General features: G+C 36.2%; 1 protein-coding gene across 3 annotated transcripts in view; it reads left to right on the forward strand.

Moving 5' to 3' along the window:
• LOC132743676 (proton-transporting V-type ATPase complex assembly regulator TMEM9-like) overlaps window positions 1-24,878 on the forward strand; it is a 79,902-nt gene that overhangs the window by 32,146 nt on the left and 22,878 nt on the right. Inside the window, exon 4 of one of the 3 annotated variants that reach the window (XM_060732227.1) lies at window positions 10,791-10,922. The exons of 1 other annotated variant lie outside the window; for it this stretch is intronic. In XM_060732227.1, coding sequence (XP_060588210.1) covers window positions 10,791-10,922 — 132 coding nt within the window. The remainder of the gene's footprint in view (window positions 1-10,790; window positions 10,923-24,878) is intronic. One more of the 3 variants, XM_060732228.1, reaches the window with a different exon arrangement.

Raw genomic sequence — 24,878 nt, forward strand, 5'->3', positions numbered from 1 at the left:
CTATGAGAAGCTGTGTCATGCGCATGAATCAGGCCTCTAAGTCAAAGGTCAAGGTCATACTTAGTGGTCATTGAAAAACGCTTGTCCAGAGCAAAACTTCTACATGCATAGAGGGAATTCAATATAACTTAGCACAAATATTCACTATTGTGAGGCGGAGTGTTACACGAGAAATTTAGGTCCCTGCGGCTTAGGTCAAGGTCACATATAGAGCTCAAAGTTCAGATAAAAAAATCACTAGAGATGATAATATATCCAGATATTACCCAGAGCATATCTCCTATATGCATATCTATAATGCCCACATCACTCTCAAAAGCTTCTTTGACAGGCCTATATTGCGACAACATTGCCCTTGTATACCTGAGTGAGCATAACTCGAAAAGTCTTTGAGATGTCAACATGAAACTTCATAGGTGGATAGAAGAGGAATGTTGTGCGCAAGAATGATAACTCTACCCTTTATAATGTTTGAGTTATTGCCCTTTGTTATATTTCATACTTTTTGTCCAGAGCTTATCTCAAAAAGTGTAAGAGGTTTCAACTTTAAACTTCATAGGGGGATATAGATCTCATTGAGGAGGAGTGCAGCACACAAGAATGATAACCTACCCTGCATTATATTTAAGTTATTATTCCCCGCCGATAGATCGGGGGATATTGTTTTTGTCGTTGTCCGTCCGTCCATCCATCCGTCCGTCCGATTTTCGTTTCCGGGCTAGTTCTCTGCAACTACTGGCTGGAATTCAATGAAACTTTATGGGAATCATCAATATCAAGAGGAGATGCGCATATCGACGCCTTGTTCCAGTCAGACTTTTTAACTCAGAGTTATGGCCCTTGATTAGTTTTGCATTATGCATATAGAGCAAAAATAGTTTCTGCGCTACTTCTCAGCAACTACTGGCTGGAATTCAATGAAACTTTATTGGAACCTTTAATACCAAGAGGAGATGTGCATATCATCGCCTTGTTCAGATCAGACACTTTAACTGAGAGTTATGGCCCTTGATTAGTTTTGCATTATGCATATAGAGCAAAAATCGTTTCCGCTCTACTTCTCTGCAACTACTGGCTGGAATTCAATGAAACTTTATGGCAACCTTTAATACCAAGAGGAGATGCGAATATCCTCGCCTTGTTCTGGTCAGACCCTTTAACTCAGAGTAATGGCCCTTGATTAGTTATGCAGTTAGCATATAGAGCAATAATCATTTCCATGCTTCTTCTCTGCAACAACTTGCTGGAATTCAACGAAACTTTATAGGAACTGTCGGGAAGACGTACGCTATGTGTAGGCGGGAACAACAACAACGTATTGACGGCGGGAATCAAGATGACGACAACGTTTATACCAACGTCACTACAGCTTTACTTGTATATATTATTGAGATATTAAAAAGATAGAAACAAGACACAACGCGAAGCTTATATCTATACCCCACATTTTGGTGCCGTGACGAACTAGTGAGAAATTACAGACAAACATGGATCTTAATAAGCTGAAAAAAAAGAGAGCCGCTCAGAAAGCTGTTATTTCGAGACATTTGCAGAAGTTAGAAGATTCTACTGATGATTGCGTTCAGTTCCAGACGATATTTCATAATTTACAGTCTAAAGTTGCAGCACTTGAAGAGCTTAATGAGAACATTATTACTCTAACCGACGAGGATGATTTTGAAGTTGAGATGGTCGAAACAGAAGATTATATGTTAGATTTGAAGATTCGAATCCGAAACTTGGAAGCAGAACAGAGACAACCCTCCGGTAATTTTATACCACCGCCGCTGCTCAATCCCGTAGATCCCCCGCTAGATGAGCCGCCTATGAATAACAGTGCCAACATCGCATATCATTCCGAGAACACTTCCGGTAACACGACCAACAGTACTTCCGATGGACATGTAAGCGACATTTCTATACATAACGGACAGTATTCTCAATTTCACAAACTACCAAAACTTACGCTACCTATATTTACCGGCAACATTTTAGAATGGCAGACATTTTGGGATTCGTTTGAGTCAAGTGTACACAATAACGTATCTTTATCTGACGTACAGAAGTTCACATATCTGAGATCTTTACTCCACGACGATGCAGCTAGAGTGATTCAGGGATCTCCGTTAACGCATTCAAACTATACACAAGCAGTTGTGTTACTGAGAGAACGTTTCGGACAGGAACACAAGATTATAAACGCTTACATGCAGTGTTTATTAGATTTACCCCGTCCTTACCCTGACATTAATAGTTTACGAAATTTTCAAGAGAAAATGGAGTCATATATTAGAGGATTGCAGTCACTTGGTCAAGGTCAAGACTCTTACGGTAATTTACTTGTCCCTGTGATATTAGAGAAACTCCCTGCTGAAATTAAATGCAACATGACTCGTGACCATGGAAACAGTAACTGGCAACTTCCGGAACTACGACAAGCATTGAAAAAGGAGATCGCTATTCTGGAGTCAGGTCAATCTTTACATACAGGTGAAATTCATAACGCTACCGCTTCATTCCTTACGGGGACACGATTTCAGCCGAATGGGGCACGTAAGCAGCAGACGACAAATGAAAAGAGAGCGGAACGTCCGAGATGTGTTTTTTGCGGCGACCATCACTTAGCAAATGACTGTAGGAAGGTAACAAATACTGTTGAACGTAAGAAAATTGTTAAAGAGAAAAAGTTATGTTTTAATTGTCTAGGACGTCACCAAGTAGCTACATGTAAATCGAACCATCGATGCCGTTTTTTGTCAGCGAAAACACCACACTAGCATCTGTGACAGTAATCCCCAGCCATTAACCCCACATAGTAATTTGAATGCTACAGCCCCAAGTTACACTCCAGGTTTAAGAGATCAAACTACTTCCGGTTCCAAAATCATTTCCGGTTCCAGTGATCAGTCCGCAATACTACATTCTACTACACATTCTAGACCTAAAGTTTTGTTGAAAACCGCTGTTGCGAAAGTAACATCTGGAGTTGCATCTGGTAACCTTTGTACAGATGTTAATATTTTATTTGACGAAGGGGCACAGAGGTCATTTGTAACAAAGGAACTTGCAGAAAGACTCGAACTCAGAAGAACGGGAACAGAAGTCGTAGAGCTTGCAGCATTTGGTTCATCTTCAAAGAAAGTAAGTCATATTGATACCGCAACAGTATATTTATTAACTGATACCAAAGAAAAGATAGCTATAGATGTCCTGATTGTCCCAACTATTTCCGTCCCCTTAAGAAACCTGCAACAAGCCACAACAGCACTTCCGTATCTTCGTGGGCTTAAACTTGCGCATCCGGTTACAGATGACGACAATTTCAATATATCACTTCTGATTGGTGCAGATAAGTACTGGGATATTGTCAGTAATAGAGTGATCCATGGTAATGGTCCCACAGCTGTCCAGTCCAAGATAGGATACTTGCTTTCCGGTCCTCTTCCGGTTTCTTCTACTGATACCGCTACAGACTGCATATTAAATGTATTAATATCTAAGCCAGATACACATGACCTAGAACGTTTCTGGAAGTTAGAGTCTCTAGGTATTCAGCCTGAAAAAGAAGATGAAACTACCTCCGACTACCTGGCAACATATCAGGAAAAATGCATTGAATTCAAAGACGGACGTTATTCAGCACAGTTACCATGGAAACGTGACCATCCGGTGTTACCTGACAATTATAACATTGTTCTTAAAAGAACGGAAAATACAATCCGGCGCCTACGACAAGATACAAACATGTTACAGAAGTATGGCCAAATTATCTCAGAACAAGAAAATCGAGGCTTTATCGAGAGAGTTACAGACGACAATATAGATAAAAGAGTTCACTACATCCCACATCACGGTGTGAAAAAAGATTCAGCCACCACCCCAATCCGAATAGTATATGACTGTAGTTGCCGCCAGAATAAAGATTCCCCTAGTCTGAACGATTGTTTAGAATCAACACCCCTGGAATTAAATGACTTAACCAATATACTTATGAGATTTCGCTTACACAGATTTGCTGTCTCGACAGACATTGAGAAGGCATTCCTGCACGTGCAACTTGACGAAAGAGATCGTGACGTCACCCGGTTCCTGTGGTTAAGTGACAGTACCAATCCAGATAGTAATTTGGTAACTTACAGGTTCAAATCTATACTCTTTGGAGCTACATGTTCACCGTTTATCCTACAAGCTACACTTATGAAGCACCTTGATAACAACAACAACAAATGGGTGAGTGAAATACTGAAAAAAGATTTATATGTAGACAATGTTATCTCTAGTTTTCCGGACGAAAGCACGGTTATTAAATATTATCACGATACAAGAGACCTGATGTCATCTGCTGGCTTTAATCTGCGTTCCTGGAATTCAAACAGCTGTAATTTGCGCGCGCTTTCCAAAGCAGACGACATACATGATTCAGACGAAATTACGAAGATTCTAGGCATGAGATGGGACGCTATTAATGACCAGATATTTTTGAACCAGAGATCTATAAATAGGCTCAATCCGATGACAAAACGCACCATACTCCAAGAAACGGCAAAATTGTATAATCCTCTTGGATTCTTCAGCCCAATTACGATAAGAGGTAAGCTCCTACTACAAGTCATATGGAAAGAGAATTACGAATGGGACGCTCCACTTCCGGAAGCCATACAGACACAGTGGCAGAATATAGCAGAAGATATCAATGGTACAATTACGAACAAATTTCAAAGATACTACTTTGATAAAGCAGACATAAAAATCACTTCCGGTAATGTAGGGAACCAGACAGAACTAGCAGATGATACAATTTCCCTTCATGTATTTTGCGATACAAGTCTACAAGCCTATGGATCAGTGGCATACATCGTCAAAGGCAAACAGTCTACATTGGTCATGTCAAAAACTCGTGTTTCACCACTTAAGCAATTGACACTACCGAAACTCGAACTTATGGCTGCGGTTATTGGAGCCCGTCTTACAAAACACTTGTTAAAGTCTATACCAGCACATTCAGTCTACCTATGGTCTGACAGCCAAATAGTTCTTCATTGGTTAGCGACTAATCGGAAGTTGAAGACATTTATACAGAACAGGGTAATGGAGATTCACGAAATAACAGAGAACCGGAAGTGGAGGTATTGTCCAACAGACCAGAATCCGGCCGACCTATTAACAAGAGGTTTGTCAGCCAAGGAATACCAGAAAAGCAAATTATGGAATAATGGACCAAAATGGCTTCATGACATTAATAGTTGGCCTAGCTGGCAAGCAAATGACAATGCCATTTTGTTCACAACAACCGAAAATGAAGAAGATGATTTAAACCATGAAAGGTGTTCGAACCTTACACAGCCCTCTCAAGGAATTCACCAACTATTGATGTTGAGAAATTCAGTCGCTATAAGAAGCTACTCAGAGTGACTGCCTATGTGAAACGTTTTATCCATAATTGTCACACAAGAAACAGAGCCAGAAGAGTGTCAAGACTCGAACCTTTAACCGTTCAAGAGTTACAAGAGGCTGAACGACTGTGGCAACATAACACCCAGTTCTTGAAGTATCAGGCTGAGATCAATAATCTGAAATCAAATGGTAAACGACTTACTCTAGTGAAACATTTACGACTTTTCCTGGATGAAGATGGATTTCTACGATGTGGCGGGAGAATCCACAATGCACCAGTAACAGAATTCACCAGATTTCCATACTTACTTCCCGCAAAACATCCTTTCACACGGTTAGTAGTTTTAGACGCACATGAGAACCAACTTCACGCAGGCGCAAGTGCATTGATAACACATTTACGACAGAGATACTGGATACCATCTATCCGTCAGTATATACAAAGCCTTCTCCGGAAATGCGTTCAATGTCGAATGGTAACAGGCAAACCATATACAGCACCAGATCCACCACCCCTACCAAAAATTAGAGTACAAGATACATCTCCATTTACAGTCACCGGGGTTGATTTCTCGGGAGCACTGTATGTACGAAGCAATTCTAGAATTGAGCATAAGGCTTATATTTGTCTATTTACGTGCGCTTCAACAAGAGCCGTCCATCTCGAGCTGGTACCAGATTTATCAGAGGAAACCTTCATCCAAGCGTTTAGAAGATTTACTAGTCGAAAATCCCTACCCCATATAATGATATCAGACAACGCAACAACATTTAACGCAGCAGCAAATACTATTCAACAACTCATGAGATCAACGGCAGTTAATGACGCTCTACACAGCCATGGTACTGAATGGAGATTCATACCTAAGCGAGCACCATGGTTTGGCGGTTGGTGGGAGCGACTTATTGGACTAACAAAAACCACCATCAAGAAAGTTTTAGGTCGTTCATTTATTAGTTACGAGAGCCTCCAGACAATAGTAACAGAGATTGAGGGTATAATGAACGACAGACCGCTTACTTACGTCACTTCCGATATAGGAGACCCGGACCCATTAACACCGGCGCACCTGCTTTATGGACGTCGTATTACATCCCTTCCATATAATGGCAATACACACCAGAACCACAGAATGTTACAATGTCTGATGTAACAAAAAGGGCAAGAATGCAGGCACAACTTATCAGTCATTATCGTTTACGATGGCGTCACGAATATCTTACGTTACTGCGTCAGTACCACAAAACAACAGGAAACAACACTCAGACAGTTCAGGTTGGCGACGTTGTACAGATTTATGATGAATCACCAAGAACGCAGTGGAAACTAGGCGTAATCCAGCAGTTAATTTACGGTAATGATGGCCTCACACGAGCAGCAATTTTAGGCACGAGTAATGGACTTGTCACTTCGAGACCTATTGTGAAACTGTACCCATTAGAACTCATTTCTACATCGTAATCATTTCGTGGCCGGGAGAATGTCGGGAAGACGTACGCTATGTGTAGGCGGGAACAACAACGACGTATTGATGGCGGGAATCAAGATGACGACAACGTTTATACCAACGTCACTACCGCTTTACTTGTATATATTATTGAGATATTAAAAAGATAGAAACAAGACACAACGCGAAGCTTATATCTATACCCCACAGGAACCTTCAATACTTAGAGGAGATGTGCATATAGTCGCCTTGTTCCTGTCAGACACTTTAACTCAGAGTTATGGCCCTTGATTAGTTATGCAGTATGCAAATAGGGCAAACTTTATGGAACCTTCAAAACCAAGAGGAGATGGGCATATCATCTCCTTGTTCTGGTCAGACACTAACTCGGAGTTATGGCCCTTGATTAGTTATGCAGTATGCATATAGAGCTACTTCTCTGCAACTACTTGCTGGAATTCAATTAAACTTTATAGGAACCATTAATACCAAAATGAGATGTGCATACTTTGTTGCCTTGTTCAGACCAGACCCTTCATTACAGAGTTATGGCCCTTGATTAGTTATGTAGTATACATATAGAGCAATATTGCTATTTCTTTGCAACTGCTGTATTGATTTCAACAAAACTTTATGGGAACCATAGATACAAAAAGGAAATTTACATCTCATTGCCATGTCCAGATATTACTATTTAACACCAAGTTAATTAAGGCTCTGTTATTTCCCAGAATATTTATTATGTACTAAGAATATTACTGTTTATGCCATGATTAATATATAAATAAAGCCTTATGTCTTCAGTTGTTGTGTTAGTAATAACCAGTATTTGGCAGGGGGATATAAATTCAACGAATTTGCTTGTTGCCCTTTGTTATTTTCAGCCATCAGTATTCACATAGGTTTCAAATCTGTAATCACTTCAGCCATCATTTTTCATTACCAAAAGACCTCTTAAAATTGAATTATTTTGCTGTACTACATAATTATTAGTGATGGAAATCGGATGAAATTTGTCCCAATCGATCATCGGTTCAGTCGGATGGGACATAATCGATAACTTTTCGAATAAAGTCGCGTTAAAAAGAAATAGGGAAGTAACATTTCTTGGCACTTGATTATATTCAGTAACATAAACTTCAATTAGTACTTTTCAACACAGTTTTAAACTTATATAGTCATAATTTTACGAAATAAATTTTATTTTTCAATGGATGTAAAATAATAACATTCACATCACATTATATTACTATTGTTTACATCACTTATTGAGCCTGTTCAACTCCAAATTGTCTCTGAGATGATTTTTTTTTTGCGATCGGTGAGGTGTTCCTAAAAGAAAATTACCGCCAGAATTAATTCCCTTTGATACTTTAAACATTTTCCACGACATCGCGGAACAAATTTTTGTGAATCGATTATTGTCGCTTTACATAACAGAAACTGATTATTGGCGACTTGCGACAATCGGAACATCACTAATAATTATACATTCTTCCAATGAGCAATCACATTCGGCAGGGGATGGCCATATTAACATGGCTCTTATTGTCCCCCGCCTTTTCGAAGAAAAAAGGGGGATATAGAAATAGGCTCCGTCCGTCTGTCTGTCCGTCCGTCTGTCCGAGCAAACATTTGATTATTATGAGCTTCATTCCATAGTTAAATAAAGAACAAAAACTCATAAAATTCAAAATAAGAACTATTTTTTTGTTTTTATGAGCTTATTTTGCTTATGGACGTTGGTCCAGGTGTTGTTTATGAGCTGATTTGCCTCATAAACATCAAAAGTTGGTATGTCCGTCCGTCTGTCCATCCGTCCGTCTGTCCTTCACACTTTCGTGTCTGGTCCATAACTTTGTCATTTATGAAAGGAATTTGAAATAACTTGGCACAAATGTTTATTATAATAAGACGATGTGTCATGCGCAAAAACAAGACCCCTACTACAGGGTCAAGATCGCACTTGCTCATTCAACATAATGCCTATTTGAGGGTATATGTCGTGTCTGGTCCATAACTTTCTTATCTATGAAGGGATTTTGTAAATACTTGCCATAATTGTTCACAATAATCAGATGATGTGACATGCGCAAAAACCGGTCACCTACCTTCAAGGTCAAGGTCACACTTGGAGGTCAAATATAAGCATAGTCTGTAACAGGGTATATTTCGTGTCCGGTCCATAACTTTGTCATTTATGAAAGGAATTTGAAATAACTTGGCACAAATGTTTGTTATAATAAGACGATGTGTCATGCGCAACAACCAGACCTGTCCCTTCAGGGTCAAGGTCGTACTTGCTCATTCAAGGTCAACATTGCCTATTTGAGGGTATATGTCGTGTCCGGTCCATAACTTTCTTATCTATGAAGGGATTTTGTAAATACTTGCCATAATTGTTCACAATTATCAGACGATGTGTCATGCGCAAAAACCAGTCGCCTACCTTCAAGGTCAAGGTCACACTTGGAGGTCAAATATTAACATAGTCTGTTACATGGTATATTTCGTGTCCGGTCCATAACTTTGTCATTTATCAAAGGAATTTGAAATAACTTGGCACAAATGTTTGTTATAATAAGACGATGTGTCATGCGCAACAACCAGACCCCTACCTCCAGGGTCAAGGTCGTACTTGCTCATTCAAAGTCAACATTGTCTATTTGAGGGTTTATGTCGTGTCTGGTCCATAACTTTCTTATCTATGAAGGAATTTTGTAAATACTTGCCATAATTGTTAACAATAATCAGATGATGTGTCAAGCGCAAAAACCGGTCACCTTCCTCCAAGGTCAAGATCACACTTGGAGGTCAAATACACTTGGAGGTCAAATACTTACATAGTCTGTTACAGGGTATATTTTGTGTCCGGTCCATAACTTTTTCATAGATCAAAGGATTTTGAAAATACTTCACACAAATAGTCACTATAATAAGAGGATGTGTCATGCGCAACACCTGCATCCCTACCTCCAAGGTCAAGGTCACACTTAGGGGTCAAAAATTAACATAGTCTGTTGTAGGGTATATTTTGTGTCGGATCTAGAACTTCTTCATAGTTCAAGAGGTTTTGAAATAACCTGGCACAAAATAGTCACAATAATAAGACAATATGTCAAGTACAACACCTGCACCCCTACCTCCAAGGTCAAGGTCACACTTACAGGTCAAAGGTTAACAGAGTCTGTTATTTGGTATATTTTGTGTCCCGTCCATTACTTCTTCATAGATTAAGGGATTTTGAAAATACTTGGCACAAATAGTCACAATGATTAGATGATATGTCATGCGTAACATCTGTGTCCCTACCTCCAAGGTCAAGGTCACACTTAGAAGTCAAAGATTTACATAGTCTGTTATAGGGTATATTTTGTGTCCAATCTATAACTTCTTCATAGTTCAAGGGATTTTGAAAATACTTGGCACAAATAGTCTCAATAATAAGACATTATGTCATGCACAACACCTGCTCCCCTACCTCCAAGGTCAAGGTCACACTTAGAGGTCAAAGCTTAACATGATAGATTTTTAAATTCCGTGTTTCATTTTATTTTATTTTTTAACAAATTTATTGTTACATTTGCAGATCTAGCATTGATCATAATTTTGGACTGAATGTCCTGAGATCCATTATAACCTCAATCTTTTGAAATAGCACAATTTTATGCTTCATATAAAACTTCCCGAGGCGGGGGACGTTGGTAACTCAGTTACAAATTCTTGTCTTTAATACAAACATTTATCAGGTAGGGAAGTATATATTGAGGTATGAAAGTATGTGAGGAAGCTATCCTGCTAGCTTTTAGAAGGTCTGTGTTTCTACTCATGTGCCCTCAGATTGTGCATGACATAATGCATAAAGGAGCACCTTAGGTCTTCTTTCACAACTCTTCTAACATATTTTCGAAACCTTTTTGTTCATACCATACTTTTGTTATGTTACAGGTTGTAGTGATCATTATAATATGTGTGACATCACTCCTGTTAGTGTACATGCTGTTTTTGTTATGCTTGGATCCTCTGATAGCACGGAGACCAGGCTCATACCAGGAGCACATGGATGAGGTGATTAATTTGGTAACACTTTTACACGGCTTGGGCAGCCTGATATTTTCTAACAATTAGACCAGTTACTGTTCTTTATAATATATATATGTATATTATATATATATTTTCTTTTTCAGAGGTCTAAATTTAAACTGACTGTATCAATTACTGGATATTGTGACACAAAATAATTTGCTCTTTAATTACATAGGTGGAAGTGAGAGGGAAATAATCTTTGCTCACCACCACTCAATGTCCTCTGTCAGTCCAGACATCTGTCATTCCATCATATAGTGCAAAAGCTTGTTTGATCACATTTGTATTGTTGATAAAGGGCCATATAGAGATTTTGCAAATCATTTTAATTATTCCCCCAGAAACGAAGTTAAGGGGGTGGGTATATGTGGTTATATAGAAGTCAGCTTGTCGGTCGGTCCATCCGTCTGACGGTCAATCCACTTCATGGTATCCAAAGAATAACTAGAGTTTGGAATGAGGTACTGTAATCAAATTTGATATATAGCTAGCTTATGTGAAGTCCCCGGTTGGTATCACATTTGGACTCCCTGGGGTCAAGGTCACCATTACTAAAAATAGAAAAATGGTTTCTGGACAATAACTAGAGTTAGGAATGAGATATTGTAATCAAACTTGATGTATGAAGATCCTGGTTGAGATTACAATTAATTGAAATAATTCTTTGTGCACATTTGATACTTCATTTACTATAGGTTGAGTTCAGACTACTTATTTTTCAAAAAGTCAAAGTTGCTGGTGGGGGTATTAATCACCTTCAGTGATAGGTCTAGTTATGCCCCCTCCATAAAATGGCTGGGGCATATAGTGTTACCCGGTTCCGTCTTTCTGTCATTCCTTCATCATCAGTTTCCATTCATTATCTTAGTAACAGTTGCACACATTCAACTCAAATTTGACATATGGATATATCATGAGAAAATACAGGTCAAGTTCAAATTTGGTAATGGTTCGATGGTTTTTGGCAGATAAAATTTTCAGTTTCCTTTCATTATCTCCCCAACAGTTGTACACATTCAACTCAAATTTCCCGTCTGTAGATTTTCCACAGTCTTTCTGGAAAAACTCTGGAAAATAACTGATTTTCCATGAATTTCCATGAATTTTCATGGAAACAAGCTTTTTTCCACAGTATTTACAGAGTACTCTGGAACAATTTTCATGGAGAACTCTGGAACTTGACTTTTTCATCAAAGAAATAACCATGAAACAGTTCTGGAAACTCTGGAAAGTTAACACTTAGACAATTTTCAAGGAGTTTTACTCTGGAAAACACTTAGTCATTTTTGAGAAAGTTTTGGACTTAGGAAATTTTCATTTTATTTCTGCATTTACATATACTTCACTTAATACATTTAACTTAAATATTTTTTCCTAAGTAGTCATAAATAATCTTTTTAATATAAGACAGTTTTCTGCTTTTAAGACATTATGAAAATAAAGACAATTTAAAATATGGCATTGACACAACTGTAAATTGTTGAAACAGCAAGAAGAAATGAATTTAATTACTTAGCATTGAGATTGGTCATACATGTGTACTCATTGTAATTAAAAGTAGCAGTTAGCAAAATAAACACTTATAGTTAAACAAAATGAAATTTTAAGAAGCCCTTCAAGAGCTCAACTGCTTCTTTTTTTATTGCAAAAAAAAGCTAATAAAAAAACACATGCAACTCCATTGCCACACTTTGGCATTAAAAATGCATTAAGGTATTTTTTCATTTAACTCTCATTATTTTCAAGGTCTCTCATATCAAGCCTCAGATCTGAGTGGTTCATTATTATATATTACCCTCAGTTAGAAAAAATAAATACACAATTAAAGAGAAACAAGTTAAATGTAATTGTTATACACTTATGTTTCTTTATTAATTGATGATAAATTTAGTATGTATCTTTATTGAAGTATATATTTTATCTATATATTCATCCCATGTAGAAGTAACTTATGTATAGTGATAAATTTCTGGAACATTCAAATCAGCATCAGCCACAATGTAAATATTTATGACCCCTCAAGTGTAACCCACTGTTTTCATAAACACCAAAGTTAAACTCACCTATCTGATATAAGAGAATAGAAAGAGGTAAAGCAGGTTTACAACATACTATATTACACTGTAGTTCCCAAGTAACTTAATACCCTTGCAGAACAAATCACAGGTCAGAACACTCCTTCCAGGCGGGTCATTTGAACAGAAAGCATTGAAAAGTGACTAACTGCTTAAAAGTTATAACTTGAAAAATTATGTTTGAGCATTGGATATTAGATCAAATGAGTTTAAACTGGACAAATTTACAAAAGTTTTCTGGAAATATGAACTTTTAAACATGTGTATTTCATGATTCAGTGAAAATGGAGGGAACTACATGTATATCACTGTATATATAACCATTTCTAACAGTAAGTACAAATGTATTTTTATTTTTTAACACTTATTATTTTAGTTTTTTCAAATTTTCTTTGCTTTAGTGATTGTATTTCTACATACATGTAACTTTACAATATTAATAGTTAAGAAAATCTTTTTCATTTTTAAATAATGGCGGGAAATTTTAAATCAGAGATTATAATTTTCCATTCAAAATATTTGTGATTGAAACAGATTCCATATCAAGCAATGAATTTCCAAATTCACATTTAATAAAATTCATATGCCTTAATTGTAATTTCTTGTTACTTATGTACATAATGTTTATTTTTTCAACATATTAGGTTGCAAACTTTCAAATCTTGGAGTCACATGAGATGTTTCAGCTCAAAGGACATCAGATGAGGGAAAAGTGATAAATGTACTGTTGAATACAGAATGCTTACAGAACTATCCTGGTAATAATTTAGTTTGTTTTGTTGAAAAAAGTCGAAGTAAAATGTTTTCATATAAATGCATGCTATTTTCCAAACACTGAACAAAATGTTGTTCTTCATGGTTTATGCATATATTATTGTTATACTGACTCCACTGAACACATCTCTATTCTGACTCCAATATAACACATCTCAAACTTTCATTGGTAATTAAGTACTTGTGAAGATCATTGAGTAATTTAAACTGCCATTACATAAAGTTGTCATTACATAGCTGTAGGAAAAGCAGGGAAATAATTGACACAAGTTTATCATAATGTTGATTTTGACCAAAAAAAATTTTCTCATCAAAGCATGGTATTTACTTGATAACTCTGTGCTGATATTCTGCAAAAATCATTGAATTGAAAGTTTTCCATCTTAACTTTTTTCACCCTTTTATGTTTTTTATCAATCCTGTTTAAACAATACTAATTATATTGACATTGTGCATATAACACAAGTACATGTATTTATATACAATTAATTCATATTTTTCAGTATCTATCAGAGAGGTCAAACCACAAGTCAAGAAGATGTTGCATCATGTGAAGTGAAGGATCATGTGTTATAGATGGATGTTAAATTACATTTGTTTGAATAAAACACTCTGACTTAGAAACAAATGTGAAATGTGCAAATTACTATATGTGTTTGAATTCTTGATGACTAGGGTGCTTTTTTGGATTTGCTAATAAAAACATATTAAATGCAAATTGAAAGGTCATTTGATTTTATTATGCAACCATCATTTCAGTAATCCTAAAATGTTCCAGAGTGAATTCCATAGTATTTCCAGAATTATTTCAAGGCTAATGGCATCTTACCCCATATCCTATTTTTAACTGCGGAACTTTTTCCACAGCGGCTGCAGAACATTTTCCAGAGTGACTCCGGAACATTTTCCAGAGTAACTCCGGAACATTTTCCAGAGTAACTCCGGAACATTTTTTCCGGAGTAGAATGTCATTTTAGCAGAACAATTTCCAGAGTTGCTTTGAAAACTCTGGAACATTTTCATGGAAAACTCCGGAAAACTTTCATGAAAAAAGCTCTGGAAATTCATGGAGAAAGTACATGAAATTTCGCGATTTTTTTTTCAGTTTTCTTTGAACAACTCCGGAAACCAGTCCGAATTATCCAGAGTTGGCAATTTCCATGAAAATTCCGGAAGTTTTCATGGAAACTCATGGAAAATGTACGGACGGGTAATGACACGTTGATATGTCAAAGAAATGAGCAGGTCAAGTTCGAATTTGGTCATGGTTCGATGATTTTTTGCAGAGTAATGCCCCTTTCACTTTGAAAATAATATGAAATTTTCAGTTTCCGTTCATTACCTCCCCAACAGATTTACACATTCAACTCAATATATTATTCACATATGGCTTTGCGCCACAAAGGAATGCGCAGGTCAAGTTCGAATTTGGTCATGGTTCGATGATTTTTGGCAGAGTAATGCCCCTTTCACTTTGAAAATAATATGAAATTTTCAGTTTCCACATTCAACTCAAATTTGACCTATGGATATGTCAAAGGAATGCGCAGGTCAAGTTCGAATTTGGGCATGGTTCGATGATTTTTGGCAGAGTAATGCCCCTTTCACTTTGAAAATAATATGAAATTTTCAGTTTCCACATTCAACTCAAATTTGATCTATGGATATGTCAAAGGAATGCGCAGGTCAAGTTAGAATTTGGTCATGGTTCAATGATTTTTGGCAGAGTAATGCCCCTTTTACTTTGAAAAAAAAGGGAAATTTTCAGTTTCCGTACTTTTAAAAAAAAGGGAAATTTTCAGTTTCCGTTCATTATCTCCCCAACAGTTGTACATGTTCAACATGGACATGTCATGAGTAAACACTGGTCAAGGTCGAATTTGGTCATGGTTTGATGATAGCTGACAGAGTGATCCCTCTTGAACTTTGAAAAAAATCAGAAATTTTTAGTTTTTGTTCATTATCTTCCCAATGGTTGTACACATTCATCTCAAATTTGTCATATAGATACAGTTTCAAGTTTGAATTTGGCCATGGTTCAATGACTTTGGACAAAGTTATCTATCTTGAATGTTGAAAAAATTTTGAATTTTCTATGCTCCCCGAAAAATAGTATATATATATATATATATAGCATATAGTCGGCGCCTTGTCCGTCTGTCCGTCCGTCCATCCGTTGTCTTGTCCACAGCATAACTTGAAAACCCTTGGAGATAATTTGTTTAAACTTCATACAGTGGTAGAGGGCATTGAGGGGGAGTGCAGTGTCAAAGAACCATAACTCTATTTTGCCCGGTTTTTGAATTATCTCCCTTTATAGAAAAATCTTGTCCGGGACATAACTCTAACACTATAAGAGATATCAACACGAAACTTTGTAGGTGAATAGATCTCAATGGGTAGATGTGCAGTACATAAGAACAATAACTCTTTTTTTTTCCTAATTTTGGGGTTATTGCCCTTTGTTAATTTTAACACTTTGAACTTTGTCAGGAACATAACTCTAAAACTATAAGAGATATCGAGATGAAACATTGTAAGTAGATAGATCTCATTGAGTAAAAGTGCAGTGCAAAAGAATCTTAACTCTGTTAAGCCTCATTTTTTAATTATCTCCCCTTTTAGAAAAATCTTGTCGAGGACATAGCTGTAAAACTATAAGAGATATCAACATGAAACTTTGTAGGTAGATATATCTCAATGGGTAGATGGGCAGTGCACAAGAATCATAACTCTGCCTTGCCTAATTCTGGAGTTATTGCCCTTTGTTTATTATGCTCCCCGAAAAATTTCGGGGGAGCATATAGTCGCCGCCTTATCCGTCCGTCCATCTGTCCGTCTTTCCGTCCATCTGTCCGTCTTTCCGTCTGCCGTCCGTCTGTCTGTCCATCCGCTTTTCTTGTCCGGGACATAACTTTAAAACAACAAGAGGTATCAACATGAAACTTTGTAGGTAGATAGATCTCATTGAGTAGGTGTGCAGTGCACAAGAACCGTAACTCTGCCTTGCCTAATTTTTGAATTATTCCCCTTTGTTTATTTTTACACTTTGAACTTTGTCCGGGACATAACTCTAAAACTATAAGAGGTATCAACATGAAACTTTGTAGGTAGATAGATCTCATTGAGAAGGTGTGCAGTGCACAAGAACCGTAACTCTGCCTTGCCTAATTTTTGAATTATCCCCCTTTGATTATTTTTACACTTTGAACTTTGTCCGGGACATAACTCTAAAAGTATAAGAGGTATCAACATGAAACTTTGTAGGTAGATAGATCTCATTTGGTAGGTGTGCAGTGTATAAGAACCGTAACTCTGCCTTGCCTAATTTTTGAATTATCCCCCTTTGTTTATTTTCACACTTGAACTTTGTCCGAGACATAACTCTAAAACTATAAGAGGTATCAACATGAAACTTTGTAGGTAGAAAGATCTCATTGAGTAGGTGTGCAGTGCACAAGAACCGTAACTCTGCCTTGCCTAATTTTTGAATTACATCCCTTTGTTTATTTTTACACTTTGAACTTTGTCCAGGACATAACTCTAAAACTTTAAGTGGTATCAACATGAAACTTTGTAGGTAGATAGATCTCATTGAGTAGGTGTGCAGTGCACAAGAACCATAACTCTGCCTTGCCTAATTTTTGAATTATCCCCCTTTGTTTATTTTCACACTTTGAACTTTGTCCGAGACATAACTCTAAAACTATAAGAGGGATCAACATGAAACTTTGTAGGTAGAAAGATCTCATTGAGTAGGTGTGCAGTGCACAAGAACCGTAACTCTGCCTTGCCTAATTTTTGAATTACATCCCTTTGTTTATTTTTACACTTTGAACTTTGTCCAGGACATAACTCTAAAACTATAAGTGGTATCAACATGAAACTTTGTAGGTAGATAGATCTCATTGAGTAGGTGTGCAGTGCACAAGAACCGTAACTCTGCCTTGCCTAATTTTTGAATTATCCCCCTTTGTTTATTTTTACACTTTGAACTTTGTCCAGGACATAACTCTAAAACTATAAGAGGTATCAACATGAAACTTTGTAGGTAGATAGATCTCATTGAGAAGGTGTGCAGTGCATAAGAACCGTAAATCTGCCTTGCCTAATTTTTGAATTATCCCCCTTTGTTTATATTTACGCTTTGAACTTTGTCTGGGTCATAACTCTAAAAGTATAAGAGGTATCAACATGAAACTTTGTAGGTAGATAGATCTCATTTGGTAGGTATGCAGTGTACAAGAACCGTAACTCTGCCTTGCCTAATTTTTGAATTATCCCCCTTTGTTTATTTTTACACTTTGAACTTTGTCTCGGACATAACTCTAAAACTATGAGAGGTATCAACATGAAACTTTGTAGGTAGAAAGATCTCATTGAGAAGGTGTGCAGTGCACAAGAACCGTAACTCTGCCTTGCCTAATTTTGAAGTTATTGCCCTTTGTTTATTTTTACTTTTTGACTTTTGTCCGGGACATAACTTTAAAACTATTAGAGATATCAGCATGAAACTTTGTAGTTAGCTAGATATCATTGGATAGAACTGCACTGGTTAAAGAACCTAAACAAAGCCTGGTCTAATTTTGGAGTTATTGCCCTTTGTTCATTTTTACACTTTGAATTTTACCTGGTACATAATAAACTCTGAAACTATAAGAGATATCATCAGGAAACTTTATAGATAGATAGATCTCATTGAATAGAGGTGCAGTGCAAAAAAACATAACTCCGCCTTGCCTAATTTTGGAGTTTTTGCCCTTTGTTCATTGTTTTATACTTTCCTGTGTCCAGAACCTTCTCGGGGAGCATCACCCGGTTCAACCGGTTCTTGTTTTTACTTTTTGAACTTTGTCTGGGAAATTACTCTAAAATTATAAGATATATCAACATGAAACTTTGTTGGTAGATTGATCTCATTGAGTAAAAGTGCAGTACAGAAAAACCTTAACTCTGTTTTGCCCAATTTTTAGCTCACCTTGCACATAATGCAGGTGAGCTTTTAGGATGGCCAATCAAATGCGTCCGGCATCCGTCCACATTTTATTCAAACGACATCTTCTATAATACCACTTGGCCAATATTAATGAAACTTGGCAGGAATACTCTTTGTATGAAGCTCTATCAAGATTGTTCAAAGAATGCCATTCCATGCTAAACTCTGGTTGCTATGGCAACTAAAAGAAAAAAACTTAAAAGTTCTTATACTTCAAAATGGAAAGGGCTAGAGCTTAGATATTTCTCACAAGGCATTAGCTTGTTGGTTTCTACAAAGTATATTCAAATTATGGTCTAGAGTTGAAAATTGGTCTCTGTTTTGGGGGTTAAAGGGTTTTTTTATTGCAAGATTACATAGACTGTCTTTGTATGGATAAATTGAGAAAGTGTATCTTGTATTTTTTGTCTCAACAGACATTGTTATGAGGATTTTTCTGTTAAAGCATTAGAAAGATGAAAATGTTGTTGAATGTGAATGTTAATTCAAAACAAAGTCAATCAGAATAGCACAAATTTCAGAGCTACAGTGAAGTTGATTTCCCCATTCAATAATGGATTCTTCCATTAATTTCGTAACACCATCAGAAAGGAGACTGTGTCATTTCCGAAATACAATGTAAAATATTTCGGTTCTTGACATTGACTTGCACATTTTTTTGTGTAAGATATTGCACAAAGAAACGAAAGTGAACAAAAAATGTATTTTTTTCACAAAAAATAGCTGATTAAGATAAAAGTTTAATTTACAGTACGGATATTACTTAAATACATCCTTCAGGTTTGCGGGAAAAATCATATATTTCAACATTGAGTACACCGGTCTTACTGAATCTGCTGAACGAATTATGTCATAATATTTCATTCTGATCATAAACATACAATTCAAATCATTAAATAATGCATATCAATCAGTCCTGAGTCAACATTTTTGCCTCAGAAAACATCTGTATCAATCTGACCTATAAACAAAACTAAACCGGAAGTAGGACAAAATGGCGGCCTTGCACAAGGAATGAGAAATTTTGTAACATAAACTCGTATTTCAAAACAAAGAAGTGAAGATGAATACAATTATCGGTGTGCTTCGTTGAAACAGGTATTTTGTTAACTATTTGTGAAGTATTAAGGGATGACATTCAGTATTTATGTAAATATCACCTCCCGTGTTATGATTTCTAAAATTATACATGTACACATGTGTTATTGACCTCAATAAATGTAAGTGAAAATGGAACAATAATTATGGTAATTATCCATGGTGCTAGAAATACTTAATTATCTTTATCATATTGTTAACTAAGCAAGAAGCTTATAATTTAAAAATTACCTAACCTTACAATAGTTATCAATTTAAACTTGAAAATCTACTCTTAATGACTTCCCAAACAGTAATTTTTATGCCCCCGGGCATATAGTAATTGAACCGTCCGTCTGTCCGTACGAGGTTAACCTAGAACGGCAAGTTGGATTTTTCTTAAGTTCTACCTGTACCAATGGCTTCTAAGTTTACACACTTACTAATCAATACAAAGTACATGATCTGGGCAAGTTACATAACTCTGGCTTTCATATTTACCAAGTTATTGCCCTTTTCAGCACTTAGAAAATGAATAATGGTTAACCTAAAATGGCAAGTTGGAAATATCTTAAGTTCTATCTATACTAATGGCTTTATAATTTCCACACTTACTTATCAATACAAAGTACATGATATTGCCAAGTTATATAACTGTGTCATCCATATTTCCCAGTTATTTCCCCTTTTTCACTTTGAAAATAGGGCCTTGTCTGGTTAACCTATTTCGGCAAGTTAATTTATCTTATATTTCTCCTAATTGCTTAATTTCTTTAATGATATCTTTCATATTCAGTAGGTGGATACCTTTGATGGTCCTCTAATTTTTTGTGGAGTAAGCGGTCTCTAGGGTCAAGGTCAAGGTCACTGGTTTAAAAAATAAATATAAACATTTTTGCTCATACAGCCTTTATTTTTTAGTTGATGTCTTAGTTTAATACAAACATGCCAAGGGAGGTCCTCCTTCTTTGGGTGTAGTAAGGGGTCATTTTGGTCAAGGTCAATGTTACTAATGTCAAGGTTACCAATGTTAAAAATAGATTTTTACATTTTTACAGGTGTTTTGACCTTATTCTATAGACAGATGTTATTTATTATTGATAGAAACATAAACTTTGATGGAGTTAGTGGTCAGTTGGGTCAAGGTCACCAATGCTAAAAATAGATTTTTACACATTTGCTCATACAGCCTTTATTAAATGACAGATATATTTTATATTTGGTAGGAAGATAACTTGCATGGTATTCATCCTTTTGATTGGGGTAGGAATCAGTGGGTCAAGGTCACTTGTGCTGAAAATAGATTTTTACACTTTTGCCCATACAGCTTTTATTTATTGACAGATGTATTTCATATTTGGTAGGAAGATAACTTGCATGGTATTCTTCCTTTGGATGGAGTAAGGGGTCAGTTAGGTCAAGGTCACCAGTGCTAAAAATAGATTTTTACAATTTTGCCCATACAGCCTTTATTTATTGACAGATGTATTTCATATTTGGTAGGAAGATAACTAACATGGTATTCTTCTTTAGGATAGAGTCAGGGGTCAGTTTGGTCAAGGTAACCAGTGCTCAAAATAGATTTTTATACTTTTGCCCTTACAGCCTTTATTTAATGACAGATGTATTTCATATTTGGTAGGAAAATAACTTGCATGAATATTTTTCAACTTCACAAGTCAGAGCAATGACTTGGCCACTTATATTTTTCACAATTACAAAATGCCATGACTTTGTCAAGCTATATAACTTGTGTTTACAATTTTTTGGCAATTTTTCTGTCCATAACTGAGTGAATGGGTAAACATTTTTTGAAATATTGCTACTGACAAGAATCTGAGCCGGGGGCAACACGTTCTTGTTGAAACATGAAAATGATTTTTGAAAAATGGCCCTGTAATTTTGGTAACAGTTTTCTCAGCAACTACTCTACAGAACCTCATAATATTTAGTATACAGCATTAACACATTGTCCCATACCATGGGATTCGATTTCAGGTCTGTCACTCATCCACTTCATGTTTACTGACTTAGTTAAATTCATAATAATGGTCAATGGTAGGAATTTTTCGTAACAATTTTCTCAGCAACTACTTATCACAGCCTCTTGATATTTGGTATACAGCATCAACATGTAGTCACATACAATGGGTTATGATTTCAGGTATGTGGCTCATCCACTTCCCATTTGATGACTTAGTTAATTTTCAGCATTAATTGTAAACTGAAGGAAATTTCGTAACAGTTTTCTCAGCAACTACATATCACAGCCTCTTGATATTTGGTATTGTGACTGCATTAACATGTGGTCCCAAGTTCAGGTCTATTGCTTATCCACTTCCTGTTTACCGACTTAGTTAAATGTTCGACATTAATGGTCAATGATAGGAAATTTTTGTAACATCACAGCCTCATGAGTCATGTTATTTGGTATACAAATGCAACCCGGCCATTTTTGTCTTTGACCCATTTTAGTTGAAGTATTATCCAAATTTGTACTTTGTCTTGTTAATTATGATGTCATTGTTAAAATTTTCATGATGTAAACACACTACAGGGAGTGTATTTTTTAGGAACCTATACTATAAAGAAAAGAAAAAAGAGGTATTTCTATACACTTGATTGCATTCCTGTTGCTATTGGCCAAAAATACTTTACATTTGACACTAACCTTTAAATAACATTAAAGAATTTTATACACCTGTTGCTTGTTTTAAATAAGAAAAATCCAGTTAAGATCTATTCCTTAAGGTGAGCGATATAGGGCCATCATGGCCCTCTTGTTTAATTATCTCCCCTTTAAAAAAAATCTTGTCCGGGAAATAACTCTAAAACTACAAGAGATATCAACATAAAACTTTGTAGGTAGATGGATCTCAATGGGTAGATGTGCAGTGCACAAGAACTTGAACTCCGCCTTGCCAAATTTTGTAGTAATTGCCCTTTGTTCATTTTTACATTTTGAAGTTGCCAGGGACATAACTCGGAACCCATAAGAGATATCAACAAGAAACTTTGTAGGTTGATAGATCACATTGATTAGAAGTGCAGTGCAAAGAACAGTAACTCTGCCTTGCCTAATTTTGGAATTATTGCACTTTGAACTTTTTCCAGGAGCATAACTCTGAAACTACAAGAGGTGTACTTTCCTGTGTCCAAAACCTATTCGGGGAGCATCACCTGGCTCAAACCGGGCTCTTGTCAGTTTCAGCACTCATACTTTTGTGGATGTAGTCATTACTTTGGCTACAAATATGCAATATGCAATTGATAAAAGGTTAACACTGAATAGTTTCAGTGCCTTGAACTTTGTCTAAAAATGGTTTGTGTTAACGTTGAATGATTATAAGGGCTTTGAACTTAAAATGAAAAAAAAAATAGTTTGTGCAAACAAATTTGGAACTAAATATTATAACATCTTAATTTTTTGCGGGATGTATCTGTGGCATTCTAGTTTTTATTATGCGCCCAGGCATATAGTAATTGAGCCGTCCGTCCATCTAACCCTCATCCGTCTATCCGTATGAATTTTGGGTGTGGAATTTTGGATTTTTTCCACTTGCCCACGGACAAGTTTGACTAAAATTTCAACTTGTCCGCAGCTGAAGTTCAATTGCAAAAATAAACAGTAAAAAAAGTTTATTACAATGGCCTTATTTAACCATTAAAATAATGTGTCCTTGTTTACTGGGATTTTGCTATAACTTGTATTTGGACACACATGACATGATTGAACGACATTTCATGTGATGTAAGAGTCCTTTCTTATTAATGATTTCCCTAGGTTAAGAGCCGAGGTTGTGGTATGACAATAAAATTTGTTTGAATAATTGTCTAATTGGTTAACCAGCCATAATTTTAAACACACAAATGTGTTTGCAGTCATATTCTTTGTCTTTCTGTATTTTTGATTTACGTTTTTCAGATCTAACCAAAAATTTGTTCATTATGTATCAAAACAATTTACAACACAACAAAAAATGGACCTTTCCGTTTTTTCGTAGCGGAACATTTAGCCATACGTTTTCCATTCATTGCTAGGTCAACTGCTCACATACAGTATCACAAACAAAACCATGTGTTCTTTTGTGCAAACCAGGTCAACCAGTGACTATGTATTATCTCGGTGTAGCAATTGGATAACAAGTTAGCTAATTTACATCAATCTGTAAACACTGGAAGGTCCATAATTATATGATATGACCAATCGCGAAGCTTGTTTTTCAATAGAAGCAAGATGCCTCATACTGGTAAAATAGCATTGTAAAGTATAGATTTATTTGGGTTGTTGGAGATGATACAAATAAAATTTACAAATTGTAAACACAGATTTAACAATATCTGGAAAAAATTTAAGGAGCAAGTACAGTTAGAATTTCGGCATTTTCACTTTTCCGGGGACTACCACTATGTGAAAATCTACATGTCCGCCTGCAAAAAGTATCAAGTTGGGCATAGTAATTCCACACCCCTGGGCAAGTTGAATTTTGTCAAGTTCTTCCTATACCAATTGCTTCATACTTTACACACTTACTTATCAACACAAAGTACATGATTTGGGCAAGCAACTATGGCTTTCATTTTTAGCTCACCTTGCACAAAGTGCAGGTGAGCTTTTAGGATGGCCAACCAAATGGCGTCCGTAGTCTGTCGTCCGTCCACATTTTAAATATTCTAAGGACATCTTCTATGATACCGCAAGGCCAATGTTAATGAAACTTGGCAGGAATACTCTTTGTATGAAGCTCTATCAAGATTGTTCAAAGAATTTCATTTCATGCAGAACTCTGGTTGCCATGGCAACCGAAAGAAAAATCTTTAAATATCTTCTTTTAAAGAACCGTAAGAGCTAGAGCTTAGATATTTGGCATGAAACATCTTCTAATGAGTGTCTACCAAGTTTGTTCAAATAAAAGCCCTAGGGTCAAAATTGGCCCCGCCCCAGGGGGTCATTGATTTTCCCTATATGCATATAGTAAAAACTTAAAAAATCTTCTTTTAAAGAACCCAAAGAGCTAGAGCTAAGAT

Source organism: Ruditapes philippinarum, unplaced genomic scaffold (assembly GCF_026571515.1).
Source record: "Ruditapes philippinarum isolate M1 unplaced genomic scaffold, ASM2657151v2 ctg485_1_1_1_1, whole genome shotgun sequence".
NCBI classification, from domain to species: domain Eukaryota; kingdom Metazoa; phylum Mollusca; class Bivalvia; order Venerida; family Veneridae; genus Ruditapes; species Ruditapes philippinarum.